We start from the raw sequence: 25,075 nt of genomic DNA on the forward strand, positions 1-25,075 counted from the left end.
AAATTTACTGGAACTAAATATCAATATCACATTGAAGGGGGTCAGACATGCTAAATGCAAATACATAACGGGCTACGTACAAATGGAATAGTTCTACACTTAAATATACACACAGAAGAAGCAAACAAAACCTTTCATACCTGAAGCGCCCAGCTTCCGGTTTTCCGACTTGTTTATCTTTAAACGCGATTTCCCAAAAGTTACCTTTTTCGGACTTGCTCAATTTTTTTTTCTCCATTTGTTCAGTAGAGATCCCTCTCTGATCGACCGTGCACAATTTTGAATTTCTTTTTTATTTTCACTTTTCCAGCACACAAAGGTAAAAACTTGGGTGCGAAAAGAATGTTTTTTTTTCAAAATTGCATTATTTAAACAAATTTCCCATTGAAAGAAATTCGCTTCGGCCGATTATAGTCAAGACCACCATTTATTAAAAAAGATATCATTTTTAATGTTTTGTGTAAAACAAAACCTTATTTATATTCTAGATACCTCCATTATCATAACTTCTTTTTTACAAAGCCCAGACCCTAATGTAGTCTATCTGAAGATGTGAATCGTCACTCTTGCCGTAACTCCAGGTAGGTAGCCATCCATCGTGTGCATTCCAGAAATTAGTCATTAGATGTGATGAGTTCACCCACGGCTCACCCTGTGGACTAATGGCTTGAACGGGGAAAAAGTTACCTTCCACGGCCAAATTGATAAGAAAATGGAACTGGAATAGGAAAGGATTTATCAAAAGAAGTTAATAATAAATCAAACCAAACCTGTTCGTCAAATGGTGCATTAACCCCTCCCTTGGTCCATACATTTGCAGACTCAGGAAAATGAGCTCCAAAACCGCCAAGTTTCCAAAATCCATCTCCAACTGTAACCGTTCCTATTTCATCTTCATCCACTTTAAAAGTTATATGATCTGCAGCCCATTCCAGTCGATAGTTATGAAAGTCGAGATTATAACCTTGTCCCGGTGGAGAGTTTCTTTTACTTGAAAGGCTTGCTATGCCGTAAGGATCGGTTTCACTGAGACCATAGTTCAAAGTTGCAGAAAGCCGTTCCACCCCAATTTGTTTACCCCAACGAGTTAAATTTGGATTTCCACGAGATTCCAGAATATCAATCTCTCCAGATTTAGGCCAAACACCATAGACATTGTCAGTGGGAAGCATCCATATGGCAGGCCATAACCAATTTCCAGTTGGTATCTTCGCTCGAATCTCCACTCTACCGTATTTGAAACTGAAGGAGTTAATGGATCGTATCCGAGCACTTCGAATGGGATTCAGAATGTCATCTGGAGTTCCTGTCCGAGAGCAACCATTCGGTCTGGAGCTAGTGCACTCGTCGCCAATGTCTATGGTCCCTGAGGTGAGAAAATCCTCGCCAAATTTGTCTGATGTTAGGGTCGGCTTGATGTGTAGGATACCATTGTTAACATAACAATTTTCTTCGTCACTCACATACCACTGTAATTCATTGTTCTAAAAAAATGTTAGAAGAATTTAATTTTAGGTTGTTTGCGACATGTTTAACTTCGATTTTTAGACCTACCCCTCCACCGTCTATATTAACTTCATGTTCCCAGATATTCGCATCGAAAAAATCGAAATTTTCTTCAAAAATCAGATCTCCAGAACAGAAAGGACCTACAAGTAGTATTGGTTGCTATGTAAAAGTTTTCCTATAAAAGGTTCTGCAAAGGGGATTTAAGGGTTTTTGAAAAGGAATTGGTGCTTGATGGATTCTTACCAGGATCTGCTACAGAACCGCTGGCTTCTGTTGGAGATTGACGGCATTTACCCATAGCCTGATTTACTATGGAAAAAGTTATAAATACGAAAACTTGCTTCGAAATCATGCCTTTTCGCGATATGCAGATTTACTGAACAGTTGAATACGAGAAACAGCCCCAGACACGGGCTATACGATTATACTTTGTAAGGTCTCTATTCAGAGTGAATAATGAATGCGTACTCCCTCGTTGCATTCCATTGTTTACTATCAGCAGTTACATATGCAAATTTACAGATCAATCATAAAACACGCAGGTCTAAAGTAAGTCTCATTATAGTTTTGTATGTTTGCTTTATGAGCGGAAAATTGCAGGAGCCATTCACTATAGCCTTAGAGCTATGAAGCAAAGTGAAACCATACCTTGAAAACAACGGTATGGTAATAAATTTGTACTTCATAGGACTATAAACCAATCTCCACATTGAGCCCAGCCTCGTGATACCAGCAAAATTGATGATCCGGACCTAAATGACTCCACTATACTATAACCGTCTTCTTTTTAAAGTTTTGTGGACAATGTCCTGCCTACAGAGTCGTAGGAAAAGATCACCAGATACGGTGTGAAAATCGTGTCCACTCCTTTGAAATTAAAAAAAATTATCTATTCCGCCCCCCGATATGACGCCGACTCTGAGGAGTGCAGCGCTCCAAGTGAAGAACGTGGATTCCACTAATAACTAATCCGAGCCTAACACCTGCACAAAGGAAGGTTTATCCTGCCACTGCCTTGAAAGGCCTTGCTTCCAACCGTGCTTCTAAAGTTGTACTCAGTGAGCCAACGACTGCTTTAGCGAATTCTGTGGTGGTGTATGTGGTTTCTATCAACCCCCCAAAAACTGTCGAAGTCAAAATCTCTATACTTACCTCAAGCCTGAAAACTGACAATGTCTTCTTTAGGGAATTCTCCCTCCATCTTCGGAACCTATTCCGGTGGGAGTTCCAAACTTGGCTCCCTAAAATTTGTTGGACCAGGCTCCTACTAATAAAGCGAAAGTCCCGCTCTTGTATGATCTCGTAACCCAGAGGAAAGTTATCCAGTCTTAGTTGGAAGAATTATGATTGTAGAAACAGCTCTTCTTAATTTACACTCACTACAGCTATATACAGGTCAGTTGGAGGAGCCCGAAAGTCCTCTTCAAGGATCCTGTTAATGTTAATAGGCTCCGAATTGATCGTTTGACTTCCCTGGGCCTCAGAGCCTTTAAATCTTTCAGATGTGCCGACAGATATGGGGTGATCAAAAATATCCCGCTCTGTTATGTCATGCACCTGTGAGGTCAAAAAATGTCTATTGCGTAGAAAGATTTCTCACAGGTTAGGGAGAAATAAGTAGAATCTACCAAAAATGTAGAAATTATTTCGATTAGAAACATAGCTGTTACAGAAGCTGCTCGTGAATAAAACAGTTGCAAGGTTCGAATAGTTATGATAACTTTTTCCCCCTCTCTTCCCATTAAAGGGGCCTCAAGGCCCAAATGTACCACTCTGGATTCTAATAGAAGTCCCAGAGGCTCAACCAAGTTTAGTAATGTTATAAAGAAGAGAAGCCTGGGCTTGATCCAATAGAAGACCCCAGCAATAACACCTCCCAATGTTTTCAAACCAACGCCCCTGTCTATGAAAATCCTTTCTAGGTTGCAGTAACGAAGTACTAGAGAAAAATTAGAAAACTATTGCAAATATTCTATGAACCTGTTATAAGATCAGATGATCAGGATCTAAAGAGTAAGGTCTCTGACATCATGAAGACACTTAATCAAACTGATTTGAAACGTGATGATAGCATTGATGAAAATTCTCATCAATGGCGCATCAACCGGTATAAACCGGATGCCTGCCTTAATAAGAAACTCCAGATATCCCGGTTTTGCGGCGAGGTCCACCAATTTGATATCCCTAAAATCTGTCTGGCGTCCTTGCCTACGCCATCGATATAGATTTTTCGGGCTGGATCATCTTCATCCATTCGGATTAAGTAACCTACTCACCGCAGCCTATTGAGCCGGATTTTATTCACAACCAGACGGTCATGGTATCACCCATAGATTTCGTCTTTGTGTACGCTACGGAATCGTCCATCCTTATGTAGGGGGCCAAAAATTCTTCGGAGAATTCTACTCTCGAGCGCAGCCAAATCTCCGAAAAATATATCAGACCTGGGAAGATCATAGTCTTGTACAATAAGAGCTTTGACCCTATGGTGAGACGTTTCGAGCGGAACAGTTTTTGTAAACTGAAATAGGCTCTGTTGGCTGACAACAACCGTGCGCGGATTTCATCGTCGTAGCTGTTATCGGTTGTGATTTTCGACCCTAGATAGGAGAAATTATCATTCCCGTTTGACAGGTACGGGTTGGTGCTGACGTTGCCACCATATACTTTGTCTTGCCCTCATTGATGTCCAACCCAAGATGTCGCGCCGGTTGTTCGATCTGACTGAAAGCAGTTTGCACGTCTCGTGTTGTTCATTCCATGGTGTCGACATCGTCAGCATAGATCAGGATCACTTTTTCCAGAGCCAGGTTAAAGAGGACGCACAATAGGGCATCTCCGTGTCTGATGAAAATACTTCAAATCGTAAGGACAAATAAATCAAACATAGAATATTATGCTAATAGCAACAACTTTGATATTCTTACCCCCCAAGAAACATATACTATTAACCAATCTCCCCTTTGAAAGTTTAATTCCGGTTTTAATCTAATAGCTAAGTTTAGGGAAGGCAACTATGGTGGCGTCATTTTGGCGTTCCGCAAGTCCATTTGTTTTCGCCAAGTCAACTATGTTTCAGATTATGATATTGTCATAGCTAAAACACTCTAAGTCCCTTCTAATTTCGTGATTGTGTCAGTCTATCTCCCTCCCAGTATCTCTAACAGGGAGTTCAACACGGCCTTTGGAAGACTCCTCACTTTTTGTGAGAAATATAACAATCACTGGGATGTTAATGCTAGATCCCAAAAGCTGGGTGACTACCTCGCTCATGGCAAAGGCATGAGATTGAAGGGTGCTGCCCTCAGCTCCCCATTTAATTTTCTTAATAATGGGATGCCCACTTTTTGAACCCACCGTCTACGCCTAATCAATTGGGCTCAATTCTAGACAAAGCTCTTGCTAATTCTTCTAATCAATGTTGGCATTGGAATTATTGATAGATTATGGATAAAATATCCAATGGTCACCACACTCCCATTTGCGGGAAGCGTTGGCGTGAAACTTAGTCTGACTTATTTGTGACAAAAGATGTCAAGTCCTTCTGGAAATTCATGAGGGGTTTTTGTGGTTGCTTTAGCGAAAAATCCCCATATTGAGATCCTAAGAAAAGCCTTGAATATCTTGATTTTCAAGCTAGGCATTATCGCCCCCTTTCCCCCGCTTTTCCAGATATCCTTACATATCCCACTGTTTCTCAGCCCTTCTCTCTAGAAGAGCTAACTGCTGCTTTGCTTAGGCACAAGCACTTATCAGCATGTACGCTGATTGTCGCTGGAAACATTCTCTGCGCTGCTAGAGGGGCTTAACCTAATTTGGTGCAAGGACTGGTCTATTATTCAGGTGGCACCCATCTTAAAAACAATTAAGGACTCATAACTTTTGACCAGTTGCCGCCCTATTGCTACTCTTACTGTGTTTGCCAAAGTACTCAATTCTATAATCAAGGTTCGTATCAATTATTTCATTGATGAAGACAAAGTCCTACCTGTTAACTGGTATGGCTATTAGAGAGGCAAATCTACATCTGCTTGCATCAATGATATCCTTTTGCACTTTTCGATAGCAAAAGGTTAAGGTCAGCAGATGTTGACTGTGGTGCTGGATGTGAAGAACGCCTATGAGAAGGTTGAGCTGGCTACCCTTAGCGACAAAATTTCATATTGCCGCTTTCCTGCTGAAATTGTTTTACGGGTATCAAAGATATTGTCCAATCAACACCATATTCCAACAGGTTTCAATCGCTTGCCGCAGAGAAAATATCTGATCTGTTGCTGATTTATCTAGAGTGAAGCCTCTTTGGTATGGACCAATGATGTCGCGGACGTAGGGCTATCCGACCTAATAAGATAGGGGAGAATATCTTATAGGTGGTACTCAGCAACGTGATATCTCTATAATTGCCGCACTGCGTGATATCTCCCTTTCTAGGTATCTCGTTGCCAGCCGTCAGGCATTGATTCGCTGTCCCAGATCAGTTGATGAACCGCTTTGTGTAATTGGTCACATCCATATTTAACCAATTCGGCTGTAATTCCATCGGATCCTGACGACTTATGCGAATGGGACAGACTTCTATACTTAGTGGTGGCTCTGGTTGTTCAGTTCATCAAAATAATCAACCCATCGCTCCGACGCCAATTCTGTCGGAAATTAGATTTCCCCTTTTGTCTCGCCAGGATGAGCATCGTGGTGGGTAAGGCTTCATACTGCTGACTGTGTTGGTAAAAGTTATACGCCTGGTGCGGTTGCTCCCTGTACTTTTCGAGTTCATAGACCTGTTGGTTCTCCAGGTTACCTTTTTCCGTCTGTGGAGACGTTGTCAACGTGGGAAACAAATTTTCCGATCTCTTGCCAGTAACATCAAGAGTACTACAAGGATCCATTTCAGGACCTACCTTATACAACATTTTCACGGGCGCGGTTCGCATTCCTGAGACCGGCACTGACATTATCCAATGTGCCGATGACACCCTTATCTTCGCGTCGAACGTCCGTCCCAATAAGGCCACTAAAGGAATAGAAAAATACTTGGTACTTCTCTGTAAATACTTCCGCTATTGGGGCATTAGAATAAATCAGGCAAAAACGCAGCTGTGCACTTTTAGGAGACAATCTAGGTACCCAGGTTATAGAAGTATCCATAAAAATGCTAAACGCTTGAAACTTAAAATCTGAAATACAACAGTGAGCAACTCACAGACCATCAAATACTTGGGATTTAAGTTTCAGGAATTCCTCAAATTTAATCCGCACCTGGAGCCGACTATGAATAAAGCACGCGGCGCAGTTAGTAAGATCTACTATCTTCTTCGCAAGAAAATAAGTTTTAGTGCCAAAGCCAAACTAATCTTTACAAGACCCTGATAAGATCCAGCATCTGTTACGGATCACCCGCTCCAACCCTGTCATGAATAAATGCGAAGCGTTTGAACGCTAAATACTAAGATATTGCAACGGTCTATCTTATAACTGGAAGACTAGAAAGGTCGGGGAAAAGCGCCGAAGTATATCGGTCAGCAAGAGTGAAACCGCTTCGAAAATATGTTCTCAATTTGATGGAAAGGTTTTTCGAGAAAACGGAATTCGGCAAATCTACCAACAGGGTAGCACATCCTCATTGGCCATATTTTTCAGGTCCTGCCAAATTGTGAGTAATAACCTAAAACTCTCCATCTTTCATCATCATCATCAACGGCGCAACAACCGGTATCTGGTCTAAGCCTGCCTTAATAAGGAACTCCAGCCATCCCGGCTTGGCGCGTCCACCAATTCGATATCCTCAAAAGCTCTCTGGCGTCCTGACCTACGCCATTGTTGTGCGCCATCTTAGACAGGGTCTGCCTCGTCTTCTTTTTCTACCATTGATATTGCAATTATAGACTTTCCGGGCTGGATCATCCACATCCATACGGATTAAGTGACCCGCCCACCGTAATCTATTGAGCCGGATTTTATCCACAACCGGACGCTCATGGTATCGCTCATAGATTTCGTCGTTATGTAGGCTACGGAATCCTCCATCCTCATGTAGGGGGCCAAAAATTCTTCGGAGGATTCTTCTCTCGAACGCGGCCAAGAGTTCGCAATTCAATTTCGTCGGGATACCGAATTCTGTCATGGTTTTACCTTGGCTATTCTATCATAGGCAGCTTTAAAGTCGATGAATAGATGGTGCAACTGTTGTCCATATTCCAACAGTTTTTCCATCGCTTGCCGCAGAGAGAAAATCTGATCTGTTGCTGATTTGCCTGAAATGAAGTCTCTTTAGTATGGGCCAGTGATGTTCTGGGCGTATGGGGCTATCTGGCCTAGCAAGATAGCGGAGAATATCTTATAGATGGTACTCAGCAACGGGATACCTCTGTAATTGCTGCACTTTGCGTTGGATTAATAGCGCAACACGCCATGATCAGATCCGAAATGAAGATATCCACGATCGGTATGGAGTTGCATCGATTGTGAAAAAATTGCGAGAGAGGCATCTTCGTAGGCATGGTCACGTAATTCGGGCAGATGATAACTCATTTGCCAAAATAAATCTGAACATCGAAGCTGATGGTACGTAAGCGACTAAAAGGCCGGCCGAAAAAACGATGGCTTGGAGTTTTGAAAGCCGCGCGATTGCATGCAGATCAAGTCTTTGATAGAGCAAAATGGCGTAACCGATCATGGCATTAAAAATCCCATGAGGAAAAAGAAGGGATAGTGTCAAAACTATAACCGCTACAAAGGAGTGAATATAAAGCATTTTTTTATAATGTTTCAATATTTTCATCTTTTCTCCTCTTCATAAATATTCACAAATCACGTTGAGCAGAACGCTTCGAAAAATGTCAAAAAGAAATCCTCTGATAGCCTACTCTTTGTGTATTATAAAGCCCTTAATCTGCTTTAAGACAGACAAAATTATGAAAATTTATACCTTCCTTTTTGGAATGTACTCACCAATCACGTGTAACGCGTCATGAACAGAATTTGTAAACAATAACAATTACTTTGCACTCGCAGAAGTAACCGTCTCAGGCTTTTTATCTGTAACTACTCAGATTAGCTAACAGTTATCAATCATCAACAAAATGAATGCTAATTATGCACATACACCGGTGACATTATCGATAACCAATAATTAGTCATTTTTTGCCATTAAAGTACAATTACTTATTCAAAACGAACCATGTTTTCGCTTCAGATATTAAAGTTTGATAAGCGAACTCAACGTTTTATAAAGATTGCTATGTTCCTTATCTATTCAAAACTCTGACAATGTGTAGATGGTAGTGAGTTGACAAATTTTCATTAATCCATGGGATCTTTACTATTAGATGTACTGATAACGTTACACACATCGAACAATGCCATTTTAGAAGATAGTCTAATCTATAATGTAGCCGAGGTGAAAGTTATAGAAATATTTCGTTTCACAAAAGCTAATCAGAAATGTGAAGATTTTAGATTGAAAGAGGCTACCTCGAAAATAGAATAGCTTTGCCATGAGATTACAAAACGCTTATTGACTACCTGATCTTTTGATTAACTGGTATTCAAATGGATGCGAAAGTTGACTTTTGTGACAAAGAAAATTTAGCTTTTAAACAAAGACAAATCAGATATCAAAAGCTATGAGCTTGCACTAGATTTTCTCTCATCTCATACGTGTAACCTCTTAGGCACACAACTAGAAACGTCGCCTACCTTACTGATACCTTAATAGACCAGAGTTACACTTCTTGTAATCGGCATTCAGTCTAATGTTGCAGCTGCTTCCGTCTCAAAAATAATCTTTGCAGCGCTACAAGCTCGTTTACAGCCATGACACCTCTAAGTTGATAGTACAGGTTCAGTTAAGACGGACTCGAGACTAGTGCCTTATTCCGGCTCTGAACATAAATTCCTATAAAGAGTTGGTGGTCAAAGGGTAGTATAGGTCCCGGGGCGAAACGTGGATTGGTACCCACGATGGAGCATAAAACCTGGGAAATGCCTGCTGAACCAACACCAACAGCTCTACTACCAAACCCTATCTCCACCTCCACGTGGTGACCGCTGGGAGCTCTTTCTTGACGAAAAGCTGCAGACGGAGAAGGATGAAGGCGAGTCTCCCGCGCCTAAAAACGGGACAAATTGTACCAACTGGTCCTCCAGGTTGGGGGTTGGGTAGGGCTGACAACCCTACACGGAAAACAACCGTTACGAAGCCACAACAGGAGCCTCGGATAGGACTGATATTAAAACGACGAACCCGGCAACGACAAAGGAACAACGATTTGCGCATTTTCTCATGGAACGTGCGCTCCCTGTACAGAGATGAAGCTGATAAGCAGCTAGCCGATACCCTGTCCCAATATAGGGCTGATGTAACAGCGTTGCAAGAGATGCGATGGACAGGGACCGGTTTCCTGGAGAAGAGCCACTACACCATATATTATAGCGGCCATCCAGTAAACCATGTGCTCGGAGTAGGTTTCTTAGTCAGCCAAAAAATGAAACCTGCTGTTATCGGCTTTGAAAGTATAAGCGAACGGCTATGCACTCTGCGCTTGCGAGGCAAGTTTAGAAATATAAGCCTCATAAACGTTCACGCCCCTACAGAGGAGACTGCAGAGTCGGAGAAGGATACCTTCTACGAGGCAGTAGAAAGAACCCTCGAAGCCTGTCCCAGATATGATATCAAAATCATACTTGGGGATTTTAACAGCCAAGTAGGGAAGGAGCCCGTATTCAAGCGATATGTTGGCTCCCATAGCTTACACGAAAAAACAAATGATAACGGACTGCGGACTATTCAATTAGCAGGGTCACACGAAATGGTTGTTGGAAGTACCTGGTTTGCGCGGAAAGCGGTCCACAAACATACGTGGGCCTCTCCAGACGGGACCACTTTCAACCAAATTGACCACGTGTTGATCGAACGCCGCCACCTCTCAGCCTTGATGAATGTCAGAACATATAGGGGGGCCAATATAGACTCGGATCACTATCTCGTTGGCATGGTGCTCCGAGCTCGAATAACAATACCACCTAGAATCCCCTCTGACAATCAGGTGAGAGTGAACACTGAAGCCATCCACAACACAACCCTCCGCGACACCTATAAGAGGGAAATGGATGCCGCAATAACCGCAGTCAATAGAGGACCTGGAGATGAAGCATCAACTAATGATCTTCACAACCACCTGAAGAACGTTATCATGGATACGGCCACAAATATACTTGGCCCCAGCCGCAAAAGGAGTCGGAACGGCTGGTTTGACGATGAATGTAAGCTAGCAACGGAACGGAAGAATGCCGCATACCGAGTAATGTTGCATTCTCAAAGAACGCGGGCACGCGCAGAGACTTATCACGAACTCCGTCGAGCGGAGAAGCGACTTCACAGACGGAAAAAGGAAGCCTGGGAGAACCAACAAGTCTGTGAACTAGAAAAGTACAGGGAGCAACCGCACCAGGCGCGGAAGTTTTACCAACAAGTCAGCAGGATGAAGCCTTATACACCTCGATGCTCATCCTGCCGAGACAAAGAGGGAAATCTGATTTCCGACAGAATGGGCATATTAGAGCGATGGGTTGAGTACTTTGATGAGCTACTGAACAACCAGAACATCGGCGAGTTGGAGGTCCCGCCAACTGAAGACGACGGACAAATACTGCCACCACCAAGTTTAGGAGAAACAGTCCGTGCAATTCATCGGCTAAAAAATCATAAGTCGCCAGGAGCCGATGGAATTACAGCCGAATTGGTTAAATATGGAGGCGACCAGCTACACCAAGTGGTTCATCAACTTGTGCTCAAGGTATGGGACAGCGAATCAATGCCTGACGATTGGCAGCGAGGCATAATCTGTCTCATACATAAAAAGGGAGATATCACACAGTGCAGCAATTATAGAGGTATCACGTTGCTGAGTACCATCTATAAGATATTCTCCACTATCTTGCTAGGCCGGATAGCCCCATACGCCCAGAACATCATTGGCCCATACCAAAGAGGCTTCACTCCAGGCAAATCAGCAACAGATCAGATTTTCTCTCTGCGGCAGGCGATGGAAAAACTGTTGGAATATGGACAACAGTTGCACCATCTGTTCATCGACTTTAAAGCCGCCTATGATAGCATAGCCAGGGTAAAACTGTACACGGCCATGAGGGAATTCGGTATCCCGACGAAATTAATAAGACTGACTAGGCTGACCCTGACCAATGTGCGAGGCCAGATAAAAGCAGCAGGATCACTCTCAAGACCATTCGACATCAACAACGGTCTACGACAAGGGGATGCGCTATCATGCGTCCTCTTTAACCTGGCCCTCGAGAAAGTGATCCGTGATGCTGAGGTGAATGCAAGAGGTACGATCCTCTTCAAGTCCACCCAACTACTGGCCTATGCTGACGATATCGACATCATGGGAAGAACCACCCGAGACGTTCAAACTGCCTTCATCCAGATCGAGCAGGCGGCGCGAGATCTTGGGCTGCACATCAATGAAGGCAAGACAAAATACATGGTGGCAACGTCAGCACCGAAGACGAATCAACCAACAACATCAAACCGCACTGGTCAAACACAAACACGAACAAGAATAAGGATAGGGGAATACAACTTTGAGACCGTTGACAATTTCTCCTATCTAGGGTCGAAAATCACAACCGATAACAACTACGATGATGAAATCCGCGCACGGTTGTTGTCAGCCAACAGAGCCTACTTCAGCTTACAAAGACTGTTCTGCTCGAAACGTCTCACCATAGGGTCAAAGCTCTTACTGTACAAGACTATGATCTTGCCAGTCCTCATGTATTCCTCGGAAACTTGGGTTCTTAGCAAGAAAAACTGCGAACTCTTGGCCGCGTTCGAGAGAAGAATCCTCCGAAGAATTTTTGGCCCCCTACATGAGGATGGACGATTCCGTAGCCTACACAATGACGAAATCTATGAGCGATACCATGACCGTCCGGTTGTGGATAAAATCCGGCTCAATAGGTTACGGTGGGCGGGTCACTTAATCCGTATGGATGAGGATGATCCCACCCGGAAAGTCTATAAGGGCAATATCTATGGTAGAAAAAGAAGACGAGGCAGACCCTGCCTAAGATGGAGCGATGGCGTGGGCCAGGACGCCAGACAGCTTTTAGGGATATCGAATTGGTGGACCTCGGCGCAAAACCGGGATGTCTGGAGTTCCTTATTAAGGCAGGCCTAGACCGGATACCGGTTGTTGCGCCGTTGATAATGATGATGATGAAAGAGTTGTGTCACGTGTGAGGATCACATAAGGCAACTGCACTTCTTAGCGAAAACATCTGCTTGCAACTGCGACCCGTAATACAATAACCCCAACTACACCATTAACGGGGGAGTCTACTATAAACCCCTTTAAAAAAGCCCAAAACTACTACACCTTCTGAAAAGGTAGAAAGGTCACTGTCCCCATAAACACAGTACTAGGACCTTTTGCCGTATAAAAAGGAGAGACCCGTCGTGCTCGCAGTCGAAAAAGAATAAGCTCCGGAATGCATGACATTCTCTTGCCGGATTGCTCAGGGCTAAGAAGAACAGGATAAAATGGAATGATTGTCATCGGGCCCAAAATATAGACGTACAACGAAAGATAAACCTAAGTGTATAGTAGAAGGCTGCGTAATTTCCACCACGGGACGGGATTTTCTCTCGACGCCCTGCAGTGTCTAATAGACAAATGTATTTATAAGAGGATGACTGCCCCTGAGGTATACCAACCTTTGCCAACAGTACCAATTCCTGCCGCTTTCATGATGCGAGAAATATCCCGTTGGTCATGAATGCTAAGAACAAGCTATGAAAAGGTGGCAAGTTAGCTAGTTTTATTGGAAGTACCCCCTCAGAAATCGTCAGCGTCCTTTAACACTTTAGCGCTTACGATACGTGGCGTGACATCCCCGAGGTGCCCGAATAAGTAGTTCTGACCCCCTAACTGGTTCTGGCCTTGAGAAAGATTCTCGGTGAAGAGCGAACCGTAAATGGCCAGTGCTGGTCGGAACACACTGGGAGTCTCCGGAGCTGTCGACAGCTCTCTGTCGACGTCGTTGGGGTGATGTGAGCCTAGCTCTGCCAAAGTGGTAGTTGTGACGTGTATCAGGAGCCAGCCCTTTCGGAGCCATAGTTGGGTAGTATGCATTCAACCGGTGTTAGTATACTGCGTTGTCCCGAGTGAGCGCTGTTTCGTCCATAAATTCTGGGATCAGCTAAGCGTAGGCTAGGCCTCAAGGAACTGGGGTAGAGGCTGTATCCCCGATGGTTCACTCGTTCCTGACTATTGTGGCCTGCTCCCTTGCACACGATGCACTGGTGAGTTTTCCAATGCACATAAACCAATAAAAAAAATCGACGAAGCAACAAGGAACGAAAAAGAGCTGAGTTCGTTTGGGCGTAGCACAAAAATGCGTCGTTCACCGCAGCCGTGATCGAAAGACGTAGCGAGAGCTGACATACCCCATGTGATACCGGGGCGCTCAAATAAAAAGGAAGTATTATCAAGTGGTGTCCATTATGAGCGACATCATGGAAGGAGCGTTGCGAAAGGTGTGCCTGTGGGCCGCGAGATGCGGACTCAGCATAAACCCAACCAAAACGCAACTGATGCTATTCACCACCAAGACAAGGATACCTGAATTCCATCTACCACGCAAGATGCGGACTCAGCATAAACCCAACCAAAACGCAACTGATGCTATTCACCACCAAGCCAAGGATACCTGAATTCCATCTACCACGGCTGAATGAACAAAGATTGGTTCTTTCCTCTAATGTAAAGTATCTGGGTGTAATCCTGGATCCTAAGCTAAATTGGAGGTTGAACATAGAACTGAGGGTTAAGAAGGCCTGTATAGCCTTCTATGCCTGTAAGAGAACCTTTGCGAAGAAATGGGGTCTCCGGCCGAGGATGGTTCTCTGGATGTACACCGCTGTAGTGCGTCCGATCCTGACGTACGGATCTATTGTATGGTGGCAGGCTTTGAAGAAGAAATACAATAGAACGAAGCTTAATAGGATTCAAAGAACCGCGTGTGCAGGTGCTACGGGGGCTCTGCAGTCCTGCCCGGCGGATGCTCTCAATGTACTTCTGCATCTCCTCCCCCTAGACCTCCACATCAAATATGTTGCAGCGTGCAGTGCCGTCAGACTACGTGAGTCCGGATGCTGGGCAGCGAAGTCCTACGGTCACAGCAACATTCTAGATGAAATACCTCGAGAAATCTGGGCATCCCCCACGGACTATGTCATACGCAAGCTGAACTTCACGAGAAACTTTGCTGTGGACCTTCCAACCAGGGCAAAGTGGCGACACGGTATTCTTTACGGACGGATCAAAAATGGCTTATGGAGTCGGCGCGGGGGTTTTCTCGAATACACACGGTGTATCCAAGTCGTATGGTCTCCCAGGTTTCGCCAGTGTATTCCAGGCGGAAGTACTGGCGATATTGGAAGTCTGTCGATGGCTGGAGCGTGATTCGAGCCCCAAGCGTAACATAACCATTCTGACCGACAGCCAAGCGGCCATCAAGGCCTTGTATTCAACGACGACATCTTCCCGGTTGGTGGGGCAGTGCAGAGACACGCTCAACCATCTGGGCGGCACGCTCAAGATCACTCTCCTCTGGGTTCCCGGGCATAGGAACATAGAGCCACGCAGCGATAAATAAAAGCAAAGCCTTTATGTCACCCAGAAAATCGGGGCTCTGCGAAGGCCCTGCATGCTAAGGACCGACCAGATGGACCTAATTGTACGGGTGTTGTTCCCCAGACATCCTATACGGGTTGATGTCCATAGCGTGGATAACGAGGATTGCCGCCTTTTCACAATGAGAGAGCTCGAAGGAGCGGTTCTCACTATGGAAAACAAGAAGGCGCCAGGTCCTGATGGCATTCCGACGAAAGTTTACCGCCAGCGGCCAGGCTTGCTGCTTGAGGCATTCAACGCTTTCTAGAAGCAGGGCATTTTTCCTTGTGGCTGGAAAGCGACCAGATTCGCGCTGATCAGCAAGGGAAATGAAGACCCGGAGCTCCCGTCTGCATACCGACCGCTGTATATTATGCTTGACACGGCCGGGAAAATGCTCGAGAAGCTCATCAGAAGTAGACTCGCTGAAGCGACCCGCGTTGCCGGGGACTTACCCCCAAGGCAGTTTGGATTCAGAACAGGGAGATTAACAGTGGATGGAGGTTTGAGATGCGGTTCATCGAGCCGAGGCACACATCCGCCGATCCCGCCAGATAGCGCTGTTCATAACGCATAAATGCCTTTATAAATGCCTTTAATTCTGTAAGAAAGAGCGCTCATTGCTTTATGAGACGTTATAGGGCCAAAGGAGCACACTTTGAGAGTAGCATCCATCCATCCTAGAACCGAACCTCTGGAACGCTTCCTACGATAGTCTGCTGAGAGTTGATATGCTCCAAGTGTGGCGCCTAGTCGGTTATGCAGACGACGTTGCGGCACTTGTTTCCGAACGCACTGTTGAACAGGCGCAAAGCAGACTTGGCATATTGATGCGACGGGTAAACTGAGGGACGACTGCTCACGGTTTCAGCCTTGCGTTGGAAGAACCTAGATAGTAATCTTGACGAAAAACAGAATCCCGACCCCCAGAGTCAAAACCAGCGGTTAAATCTTTAGCTTGATGCTCAATTCGAAGGTGCGCTTCTTCCAGCAAACCAAAGCAGCAACGGAGAGAGCTGCAGCTAGAGTCTCGGCCTTGTGTCGGCTAATGGCGAATCTTGGGGTCCCTATATCTACTAGGAGGCACCTCCTTATGGAAGCAACGCAGTCGGTTCTGCTCTATGGCGCGTTGTGTTGCGCATTATGTTCGGGCTCTTCTTAATGCGAAGAAGATTGAACTCGACCAGCGGAAGGACCGGATAGTAAAGGGTTTCACGAACTAACAACTCCCTTCCTCCTCTCCCCTCCCGTTGGTAAAAAGAATTGCCTAACTTGAAGGCTCCCAAAGCCGGGAGAGCAGGAGGGCACGCCCGAAGTAATGTGTCAAACGGAGTGAGAGGGAGGTGTTTAGTTGATAGTCCGACAGCGTACTGTTACGGGAGACAAATACTCTGTCTGTAAACGGATTCACCTACCCTACTCCCAAAAACAAAATTGTAAGTACTCTATTTCAGTTTGATTTGCTATTGGAATTTTAACATCTTTAAAAAATTTAAAACAACTGAAAAAATCTGGCAACAATACCCCGTTTAAGCTTCTTTCATACACCACAATGGGTTATTCAGTTCTAGCTTATCAAAGTATCTTTCCTACCCCAAGCTGGGCGAATTTATATTGTATTCCAGAAATAGATTCATATAGTTTGCATTTTGATTAAATTGATAAAATCATCGTAAATGCAAAATTAATTCATCATATCAATTTCTATTCAATAAAATAGATTTTTCTTATTTAAATAATGCATTTAAAGATAAAAATCATGATAACAGTTATAATGATATCTGTCGGCATATTTGATAAGTAGCCTTTTGTTAGTAAACACGCTAAAAATGCGTGATCTAAATTTGACGTATTTGGCAGCTTCTGTTGCAGAAATGATACTGACTAGCTATTTTTACCTTTTTGAAAAAAAATCCATATCATTTTGCAGCAAACACGGAGTACTATTACTACTATTTTATATAGAGGTATCTTCTTGAGATTAAGATTTTTCAGTTGGGTAGGCTTGTAAGAATGAGTCCGCTGAGAGAGTGAATAGTGTCGGCAGTGTAGTCAAGGTGTTTGAGGAAAGTTTTTTCATCTGTTGAAGCCCCCCACATTCTTCGGACACAACAGCATGAAGAACGTCACAGATGACAAGAACAAATAATATCGGTCACGAGATGGAACCCTGTTGGACTCTGATTTAGACTTCAAATTCATCTGAGGTTTTAACTCTATGCATTATATATCCCACCGATAATAGCTATTAGTTTCTCCGGAATGCCCTTCTTGCATAGAGTACGCCAGATATACTCCCTGATTACGATGTCAAAAACTTTCTCGAAATCGCTAAAGAGCAGTTGAAACGAATATCTAAACTCCGCACACTGTCCTAAAACAATCCCTAGGATGTGATCAATCCGGGAGAATTCAGGGAAGAAACCAGTCTGCTTTCTTTCGATTAGGCTTTAGAAGTGTCTTTTTATGCATTCCAGGATTATTTTAGCTACCGATCGTCGGCAGCTACTGCTTCCCTGTCGGGCGCAACAACTAATTCCCCTTTGTCACTTCATACACAAAGTTGAACTTTCCTGAATTTTGCTCAGTGTAGGAGCTTGAGCATACAGCGGTCAATAAAGCCGGATAACTTAAGTAACACCCGAGAAAAGGACATTTGTGTGTGGGCGGCCCAATGCTCTTTGATATTCCCAGGCAGATTACTAAGCACATCTGCCATTGGACCAGCAAGCTCTATCTAACTGTCGAGCGGCAATCGGATCATATAAGTGATCAGCGTTGAACTTGGAGAATTGAAACCCTACAAACTTTATGGCAAATGGCAAAGCAATGAAAGTTGTGAAAAATCCACAAACTTTTCACCATTATCCGTACAGTCGCCAAGATCATGCTTCCCCATCCCATGCCCCAACAAGGTTTTGTCAGAGCCTATTTTTCCAGTCAAATCACCCACCATGATCAAAATGTCATGGTTAGAAATACTCTCCTGGTTTTCACTGGTTCATAGAAAGCATCCTTGTCCACTATATCGAATACCGAACCATAATCTTGCCGTCAAAAGTCCGTCAGAAACCAGTTCCTAGGTCAAGAGAGCGCCCCGGGCGGTAACCGTTAGAAACAACCTGACGCCGGATTCGCGTCTGTTACCATTTGTATTTACAGAATACAAACGCACATTACCATAAATATGTCAAGAGCGAGGGAAATACTTTCCAGAGTCCACTCCCCCCACTCCCCACTCCCATCCTACTTCGATGAGAATCAAAATGATTAGCTTACATCCTTGAAATCCTCGCTTGAGTTAGCGAAAGCGCGCATTCGGCGAAGCTTCGATACCGAACGTGAGCACATTCCAGAAACCCATGATATGAACCATAAACTCCTCGGAGATTTTAGCTACATGTACTGGCGATACTGGAAGTTTGTCGATGGCTGGAGCATAATCCGAGCCCCAAGCTATGGCTATGGCTATGCTACATTTTGACCGACAGCCAAGCGGCTTGTACTCAGCGACGCAAGGTTCACTGGCAAAAGGACGCAGCACCCACCTTTCCTCCCAGTGACGTCTGCCTTAGAAAACGTTGTTCAGCCTAGCTCCAACGTCCAGGTTGGACAAGTACTCTCCACGCTCGAGGTTCTTATAGGAGCCCTCGTATAGTAACTACAGCGGCCTCCAAGTGGTATCAGTCCCCACCAGGACGTGAGTGCAAACTTGGAGGTCCCTAGGAGTGTTAACTATTGGCTGCGTGTCACAAGATGGGGTAGGCGACTTCAGTTTGACAATGGCTTCCCGTGACAGACTCTACAATCCGGATCGTGAGCCATAATGGCATCCTTCAGCATTTGAAACCTAGAGGCTTTCCTAGCTCTGAGAGGAGAGCAAATCCGAACTGCATTCGCTGTGACATCAAAGCGTAGAGTCCTTTCTAGACAGAGGATCTTAACACCTGATTGTGCTGTAATGTCCCTCAGCCATCACGTGGTTATTCTTCTGTAGACAGGACTGAGTTTAGAAGCGTTGGATAAGGATTCCTACATTTAAAATCATTCTTGCTAGGATCATACTCGTGGTGGACGCCTTTTAGTAAATATACTCACTGTGCTCACTGAGCTTTAAACAAACATTACTAGCAAGTACTTGATGGTCGGCTTAGAAATGATGATCCCAATTCTAATCCAAGCATAATTTCTCTTCTTGATTATGAGGGCTGCTTCCGTCCTTTTCTTCGCAAGTGAAAGTTTAGTACTCTCCAATCGGGCCTTAACAGCACTCATTGCTTCACATGAATGCATGTCAGCATCTTCGAGATGCCTTGCCCTAAGTACTGCTACGTCGTCGGCGTTACCCACCATCGTGGTTCCTTCCGTATCCGCAAGATTAAGTACATCATTTTTCGTTCTACAGTAGTGTGCCCAGTATGAAGCCCTGTAGGTGTCATGCCAGAGCGTCCGTTTTCGGAAGTAGTTATCGATAATAGCAGCGAGATAGGTGGGAACACCAATCGTCACTGGGGCTTTTGTACACAGGTCCAATCGGCCAAATTGAATTTATATTGTATTCCAGAAATCTCAATATTTGCTGGTACTACTTTTCCGTGAATCGCATTTTCAGCCAAGCCATTAACAAACTTGATGGCATCGATGGCTCTCTGGCCCTCAACAACCAAGAGCAATCTATTATAAATAACCCACTTCAGCATTTTCCCAAGTGAATCCCGAGGGCATATGGGTCTATAGGATGGCTCACGTGCCAGCTTCTGTTACTCCCATGCTCTAGGCAATATCCCCTGAGACGTGCATGCTTCTGAATAACTCAGCGAGCATATCCGGTCTGGATCCCAATGCGATCTTAATGGCCCTATTCGATATACTGTCCAGGCCCGAAGCTTTGGTGTCACCTGTTGTACTATAGATCCCCAATAGTTCGTCAATGCTTATTGCAGGAACTGCCATCACATTCGGATTTCTCTGAATGGTGCTAGCGCCTGGAGGAAAAGTGCCTTGGCGATTTTCAGCCTTCCCTCTTGTTGATAATCGTCAAGGCAGGTGACCCATGATTCTGTAGGCACAGCTCTATAGGTTTACATTCACCTGATCGATGTTGCCTGCTGGCTAGTTTGGTGATCGGCTGTTTAAAGGATGGCCCTGTTTCACCAGTAGTCGGGTCATCTATTAAAAAATGCGCACGCTCTAGGCATGGAAGCCGATCTGGCTGTCCGTCACACCCGGTGCTCAGAGGTGGCGGCGAGGAAGATGGGGCGGCAACTCTATCGGCCAAACCAAAACCAAGTGGCCGAGGAGAACCTCCATAGTGGTGGCACCGGGAGACGCTGTAATCACTTTGGTTTGCCGGCCGTGATTCAATAGGCGAATGCTCCAAAGGCCTAATCAGGGCGCTCAGACCCGAATCTGCACGGGGACTCATCTGAAGTGGCAAATTGGTCACGAAACCTTACCAGGGGTATACTGGTACCATGGGAACCGGGAAAACCCCTGGACTCACATACTTCGGGTGAACTCCTGTTGTATGTGAGGACAGCTCGGTTATTTGCGGTTGGCCCTCCTAGTGGGAGTTTCATGGTGGTTGTAGTTGTGCTCAAGCGAGAAGAGACCTTCGGGCCTCAACGTGGTGTTGCGTACCAACACGAGTGCCGTACTCCATAGTTCGGTAGAGATTTAGGTAATTCTTGCATCCACCAGTATGAATGCTAAGCCATGCACTTGGTATAGACTGGTACCGTTGTTGCTTGTCTCAGCGGGGCTCTGATTGTGGTCACAAAATCAATCCGTGTCTTAAGAGGACCGTAGGATTAAGTCTCACGACAGGTGCCTACGTAAAACACCATGGGCTTCACTGTCCGTCACACCCGATTTACTCGGAAACAGCTTACCTTATTGTCACCAAATTTGATAAGAACATGTGCTCTGCATGTGGTTTTCCATACAACGAGTGGCATCATTTCGCAGTGGGCTCAATGGAGCCATACATGCCAAGAGGGTGTACCCAGAATATGGTTGTCTGAAGTATCAAATGAAAGATCTCGATTAATTGTAGTCTCCTATCGTTATTCTTCCCGTTTGACCAGTGCGGTTTGATGTTGTGGGTTGGTTAGTTTGTGGTGCTGACGTTGCCACTATATACTTTATCTTGCCTTCATTGATGTGCAGCCCAAGCTCTCGCGACGGCTACTCGATCCGGATGAAGGCAGTTTGTACGTCTCGGGTCGTTCTTCCCATGATGTCGATATCGTCAGCATAGGCCAGTAGTTGGGTGGACTTAAAGGGGATCGCACCCATCGCATTTACCTCAGCATCACGGATCACTTTCTCCAGGGCCAATTTAAAGAGGACGCATGATAGGGCATCCCCTTATCTTAGACCGTTGTTGATATCGAACGGTCTTGAGAGTGATCCTGCTGTTTTATCTGGCCTCGCACATGGGTCAGGGTTACCCTAGTCAGTCTTATCAATTTCGTCAGGATACCGAATTCTCTCATTGCCGTGTACAGTTTTATCCTGGCTATGCTATCACAGCCGGCTTTTAAGTGGGTGAAAAGATGGTGCAACTGATGTCCATATTCCAACAGTTTTCCTGTAACTTTCTGCAGAGAGGAAATCTGATCTCCAACTCGCCGATGTTCTGGTTACTCAGTAGTACATCAAAGTACTATCATCCCTCCAATATGTCCATTCTGTCGGAAATCAGACTTCCCTCTTTATCTCGGCTAGATGAACATCGAGGTGTGTAAGGCTTCATCCTGCTGACTTGTTGATAAAATTTCCGCGCCTGGTGTGGTTGCTTCTTGTACTTTTCGAGTTCACAGACCTGTTGGTTCTCCCAGGCTTCCTTTTTTCGACTGTGAAGTCGCTTCTCCGCTCGACTGAGCTTACATTCATCGTCGAATCAGCCTTTTAGACTCTTTTTGCAACTGGGGCCAAATATGTTTGTGGCCGTATTTATGATAACGTTCTTCAGGTGATTGTGAAGATCATTTGTTGATGCAGTTATTGCGGCATCCATTTCTCTCTTATAGGTGTTGAGAAAGGCTGTGTTGCGAAGGACTTCAGTGTTAACTCTCACCTGATTGTCAGAGGGGATTCGAGCTCGGATCATCATGCCAACGAGATGGTGATCCGAGTCTATATTGGCCCCCCTATATGGTCTGACATTCATCAAGGTTGAGAGGTGGCGGCGTTCGATCAGCACGTGGCCAGTTCGGTTGAAAGTGGTCCCATCTGGAGAGGCCGACGTTTGTTTGTGAACCGCTTTCCGCGGAAACCAGGTACTTCCAACAACCATTCCCCTTGCAACGCTGTTACATCAGCCTTATATTGGGACAGGGTATCGGCTAGCTGCTCAGCAGCTTCATCTCTATACAGGGAGCCCACGTTCCGTGAGAAAATGCGCAAATCGTTATTCCTTTGTCGTTGCCGGGTTCGTCGCTGTATTATCCGTCCAGTCCGAAGCTCCTATTCTGGCTTCGTAACACGTTGTTTTTCGTGTAGAGTTGGCAGTCCTACCCAACCGCCAACTTGGAGGACCAGTTGGTACAATTTGTCCCGTTTTTAGGAGCGGAAGACTCGCCATAATCCTCCGTTTGCAGCTTTTCGTTAAGAAAGAGCTCCCAGCGGTCACGACGTGGAGGTGGAGATATTGTTTGGTAGTAGAGCTATTGGTGTTGGTTTAACAGGCGTTTCCCAGGTTTTATGCTCCATCGTGGGTACCAATCCACGTTTCGCCCTGGGACCATCGGATCCCATCTTAAACGTTAGTGCATGGTTAGCAAGCCCAACGTGCTGAGTCACAGTATGACTTCGTCAACGTTCCCCCCGCAAGTTGCCTGTTATCAATTAATTATCAATTAAAAATCCACTCATAGCTTCCGATTAATACAAAATGAAATCTCGAAAGATAACATCATACCGTTGAATGGAAATTCCAACCAACTGGGTATTCATATCAAGTTAATCAACAATACTTTGGAAAACTCAGGGAATAGAAAAATGAAACAAACAAAATTTGCATGTTGCATTAAATTCTTAATTTTGCTGATAACAAATGGAAAACAATTATTGGGAAGCTTGGCAAATGATTAGATAATAACCATCCTTTTCCATTCTGTAGTATATATAGCCTGGGAAAATGTTCAACTGAACGGCAGATCTAGTTGCTTAGTTCTGCGAAGCGAATGGTAATCAGTATCTGGAAAGACATGAAGTTTTTTGCTGTCCTAAACCTCCTAGCTCTGGTGGGTTACTCACTGGCCGCTGAAGGTCGATGCCCACTCTCTCCTACCTCAGCCAGTGGATCAGCCACCCATGGAGGTAAGGCTACAGAATTCTGCTTCATATTATCATAACAAGGACTACCAACTATTTTGACTTCCAGGAAGCTATTGTTCTGGTGAATTGATATTTGAGGATAACTTTGACTGGTTGGATGAAGGCAAATGGCAGCATGAAATCACTCTAGCCGGGGGTGGTGTGAGTTTACATCAAAAAATTCTACATGTCAACCCTCTTCTAATGTCATATTATCCTTTGCCAGAACTGGGAGTTCCAATGGTATGTGAATGATCGCAGAAATTCCTACACCGAAAATGGCGTGCTCCACATCAAACCAACCCTTACATCGGATATCTATGGTGAAGACTTCTTGTACTACGGAAACATCAAATTGGGCAATGAATGCACTAATGCCGATAACTGGGGTTGTGATCGTACTGGATCGGCTGAGGATATTCTAAATCCAGTTCGTAGTGCACGTCTCCGAACCCTAAATTCATTCAGTTTCAAATATGGTCGCGTTGAAGTACGTGCCAAATTGCCAGCCGGTGATTGGCTTTGGCCAGCAATTTGGATGCTTCCTTCCCAGTGGAGATACGGAGGTTGGCCGAGATCTGGTGAAATCGACATTATGGAATCTCGTGGAAATCGCAATTTAGTTGCCAATGGAGTTCCAATTGGTGCCGAACAAATTGCATCCACCATGCATTTCGGGCCAGATTCTACAGCAAACGCTTGGCCAAGTGCACATTACGAGAGAAATTCAGCTCCTGGACGAGGGTTCAATCAAGATTTCCATCGTTATCAATTAGAATGGACTCCAGATCACTTGACATTCAAAGTTGATGACAGTGAATTGGGTACAGTTTGGGTTGGTAGTGGATTCTGGGATCGTGGTGCATTTTCTCAAAATGTTCCATGGTTCCAAAATCCATGGCAGAATGGAGGACGTGATGCCCCATTCGATCAAGAAGTAAGTGTCATTTTTCTGTTCATAATTCATATCTAAAATTCATGTTCAACTTATTTCGATTTTAGTTCCATATATTGCTGAATTTGGCTGTCGGTGGTGTTAACTTCTTCCCTGATGACGCCTGGAACCCAGATGGCAAACCATGGTCTAACAGCGCCCCACATGGTTGCACCAATTTCTGGCACGGACATGATGCCTGGTTGAGAACCTGGAATTACTATGTTCCTGGAAATACTGATTCACATATGCAAATCGATTATGTTCGTGTCTGGGCTCTTTAAATGGATTTTATTGAAAAGTAAAAGGAATACTAATTAGATATGGCTTCATTTATCTTTTTTTGTAAAAAACATCTTCTCTAATAGTTTGAAAATCTGTCCTAAAGTTGTTTAGAATTTTTTGTATATTGCAAGCAGTTCCATCCATGATAAACGTACTCCAACTTACGAACCCATAGTACTTGTGCAGTTTTATTTGGAACTGTCAGTTAACTTCCTGAAAATGCTCGAAAAGTTAGAAAATCGCAACGATGAAGACAGAGTGAACAGAAAGAAATGCTGTAGGGACTAAGGGACATTCTTACAAATCGCCAGTGCAGTTAAAAATTATA

The 25,075-nt window shown here is 44.6% G+C and overlaps 2 protein-coding genes across 2 annotated transcripts; one reads left to right on the forward strand and one right to left on the reverse strand.

The window, feature by feature from the left end:
• Positions 1–408: 408 nt before the first annotated feature.
• Positions 409–1,985, reverse strand: LOC119654841 (beta-1,3-glucan-binding protein-like). The gene is made up of 4 exons (XM_038060419.1): positions 1,753–1,985; positions 1,555–1,649; positions 771–1,484; positions 409–718 (listed from the first exon to the last, which is right to left on the reverse strand). Exons 1-4 carry the CDS (start codon positions 1,859–1,861, stop codon positions 515–517), a joined length of 1,122 nt encoding a protein of 373 aa, XP_037916347.1. The 5' UTR covers positions 1,862–1,985; the 3' UTR covers positions 409–514.
• Positions 1,986–23,350: 21,365 nt separating this feature from the next.
• On the forward strand, positions 23,351–24,794 carry LOC119655509 (beta-1,3-glucan-binding protein-like). The gene is made up of 4 exons (XM_038061414.1): positions 23,351–23,531; positions 23,596–23,690; positions 23,755–24,465; positions 24,531–24,794. Exons 1-4 carry the CDS (start codon positions 23,396–23,398, stop codon positions 24,744–24,746), a joined length of 1,158 nt encoding a protein of 385 aa, XP_037917342.1. The 5' UTR covers positions 23,351–23,395; the 3' UTR covers positions 24,747–24,794.
• The last annotated feature ends 281 nt before the right edge of the window (positions 24,795–25,075 follow it).

This window comes from Hermetia illucens, chromosome 4, assembly GCF_905115235.1.
Source record: "Hermetia illucens chromosome 4, iHerIll2.2.curated.20191125, whole genome shotgun sequence".
Lineage (NCBI taxonomy): Eukaryota > Metazoa > Arthropoda > Insecta > Diptera > Stratiomyidae > Hermetia > Hermetia illucens.

Excerpts from the sequence above, each read along its gene's own strand:
- LOC119654841 (XM_038060419.1), bottom strand. The coding sequence starts at position 1,861 with ATGATTTCGAAGCAAGTTTTCGTATTTATAACTTTTTCCATAGTAAAT. Across the intron at positions 1,485-1,554 it reads TTAATATAGACGGTGGAGGG|AACAATGAATTACAGTGGTA; the intron begins GTAGGTCTAAAA and ends ACATTTTTTTAG. Across the intron at positions 719-770 it reads ATGCACCATTTGACGAACAG|TTCCATTTTCTTATCAATTT; the intron begins GTTTGGTTTGAT and ends TTCCTATTCCAG.
- LOC119655509 (XM_038061414.1), top strand. The coding sequence starts at position 23,396 with ATGGTAATCAGTATCTGGAAAGACATGAAGTTTTTTGCTGTCCTAAAC. Across the intron at positions 23,532-23,595 it reads TGGATCAGCCACCCATGGAG|GAAGCTATTGTTCTGGTGAA; the intron begins GTAAGGCTACAG and ends TTTGACTTCCAG. Across the intron at positions 23,691-23,754 it reads TCACTCTAGCCGGGGGTGGT|AACTGGGAGTTCCAATGGTA; the intron begins GTGAGTTTACAT and ends ATCCTTTGCCAG.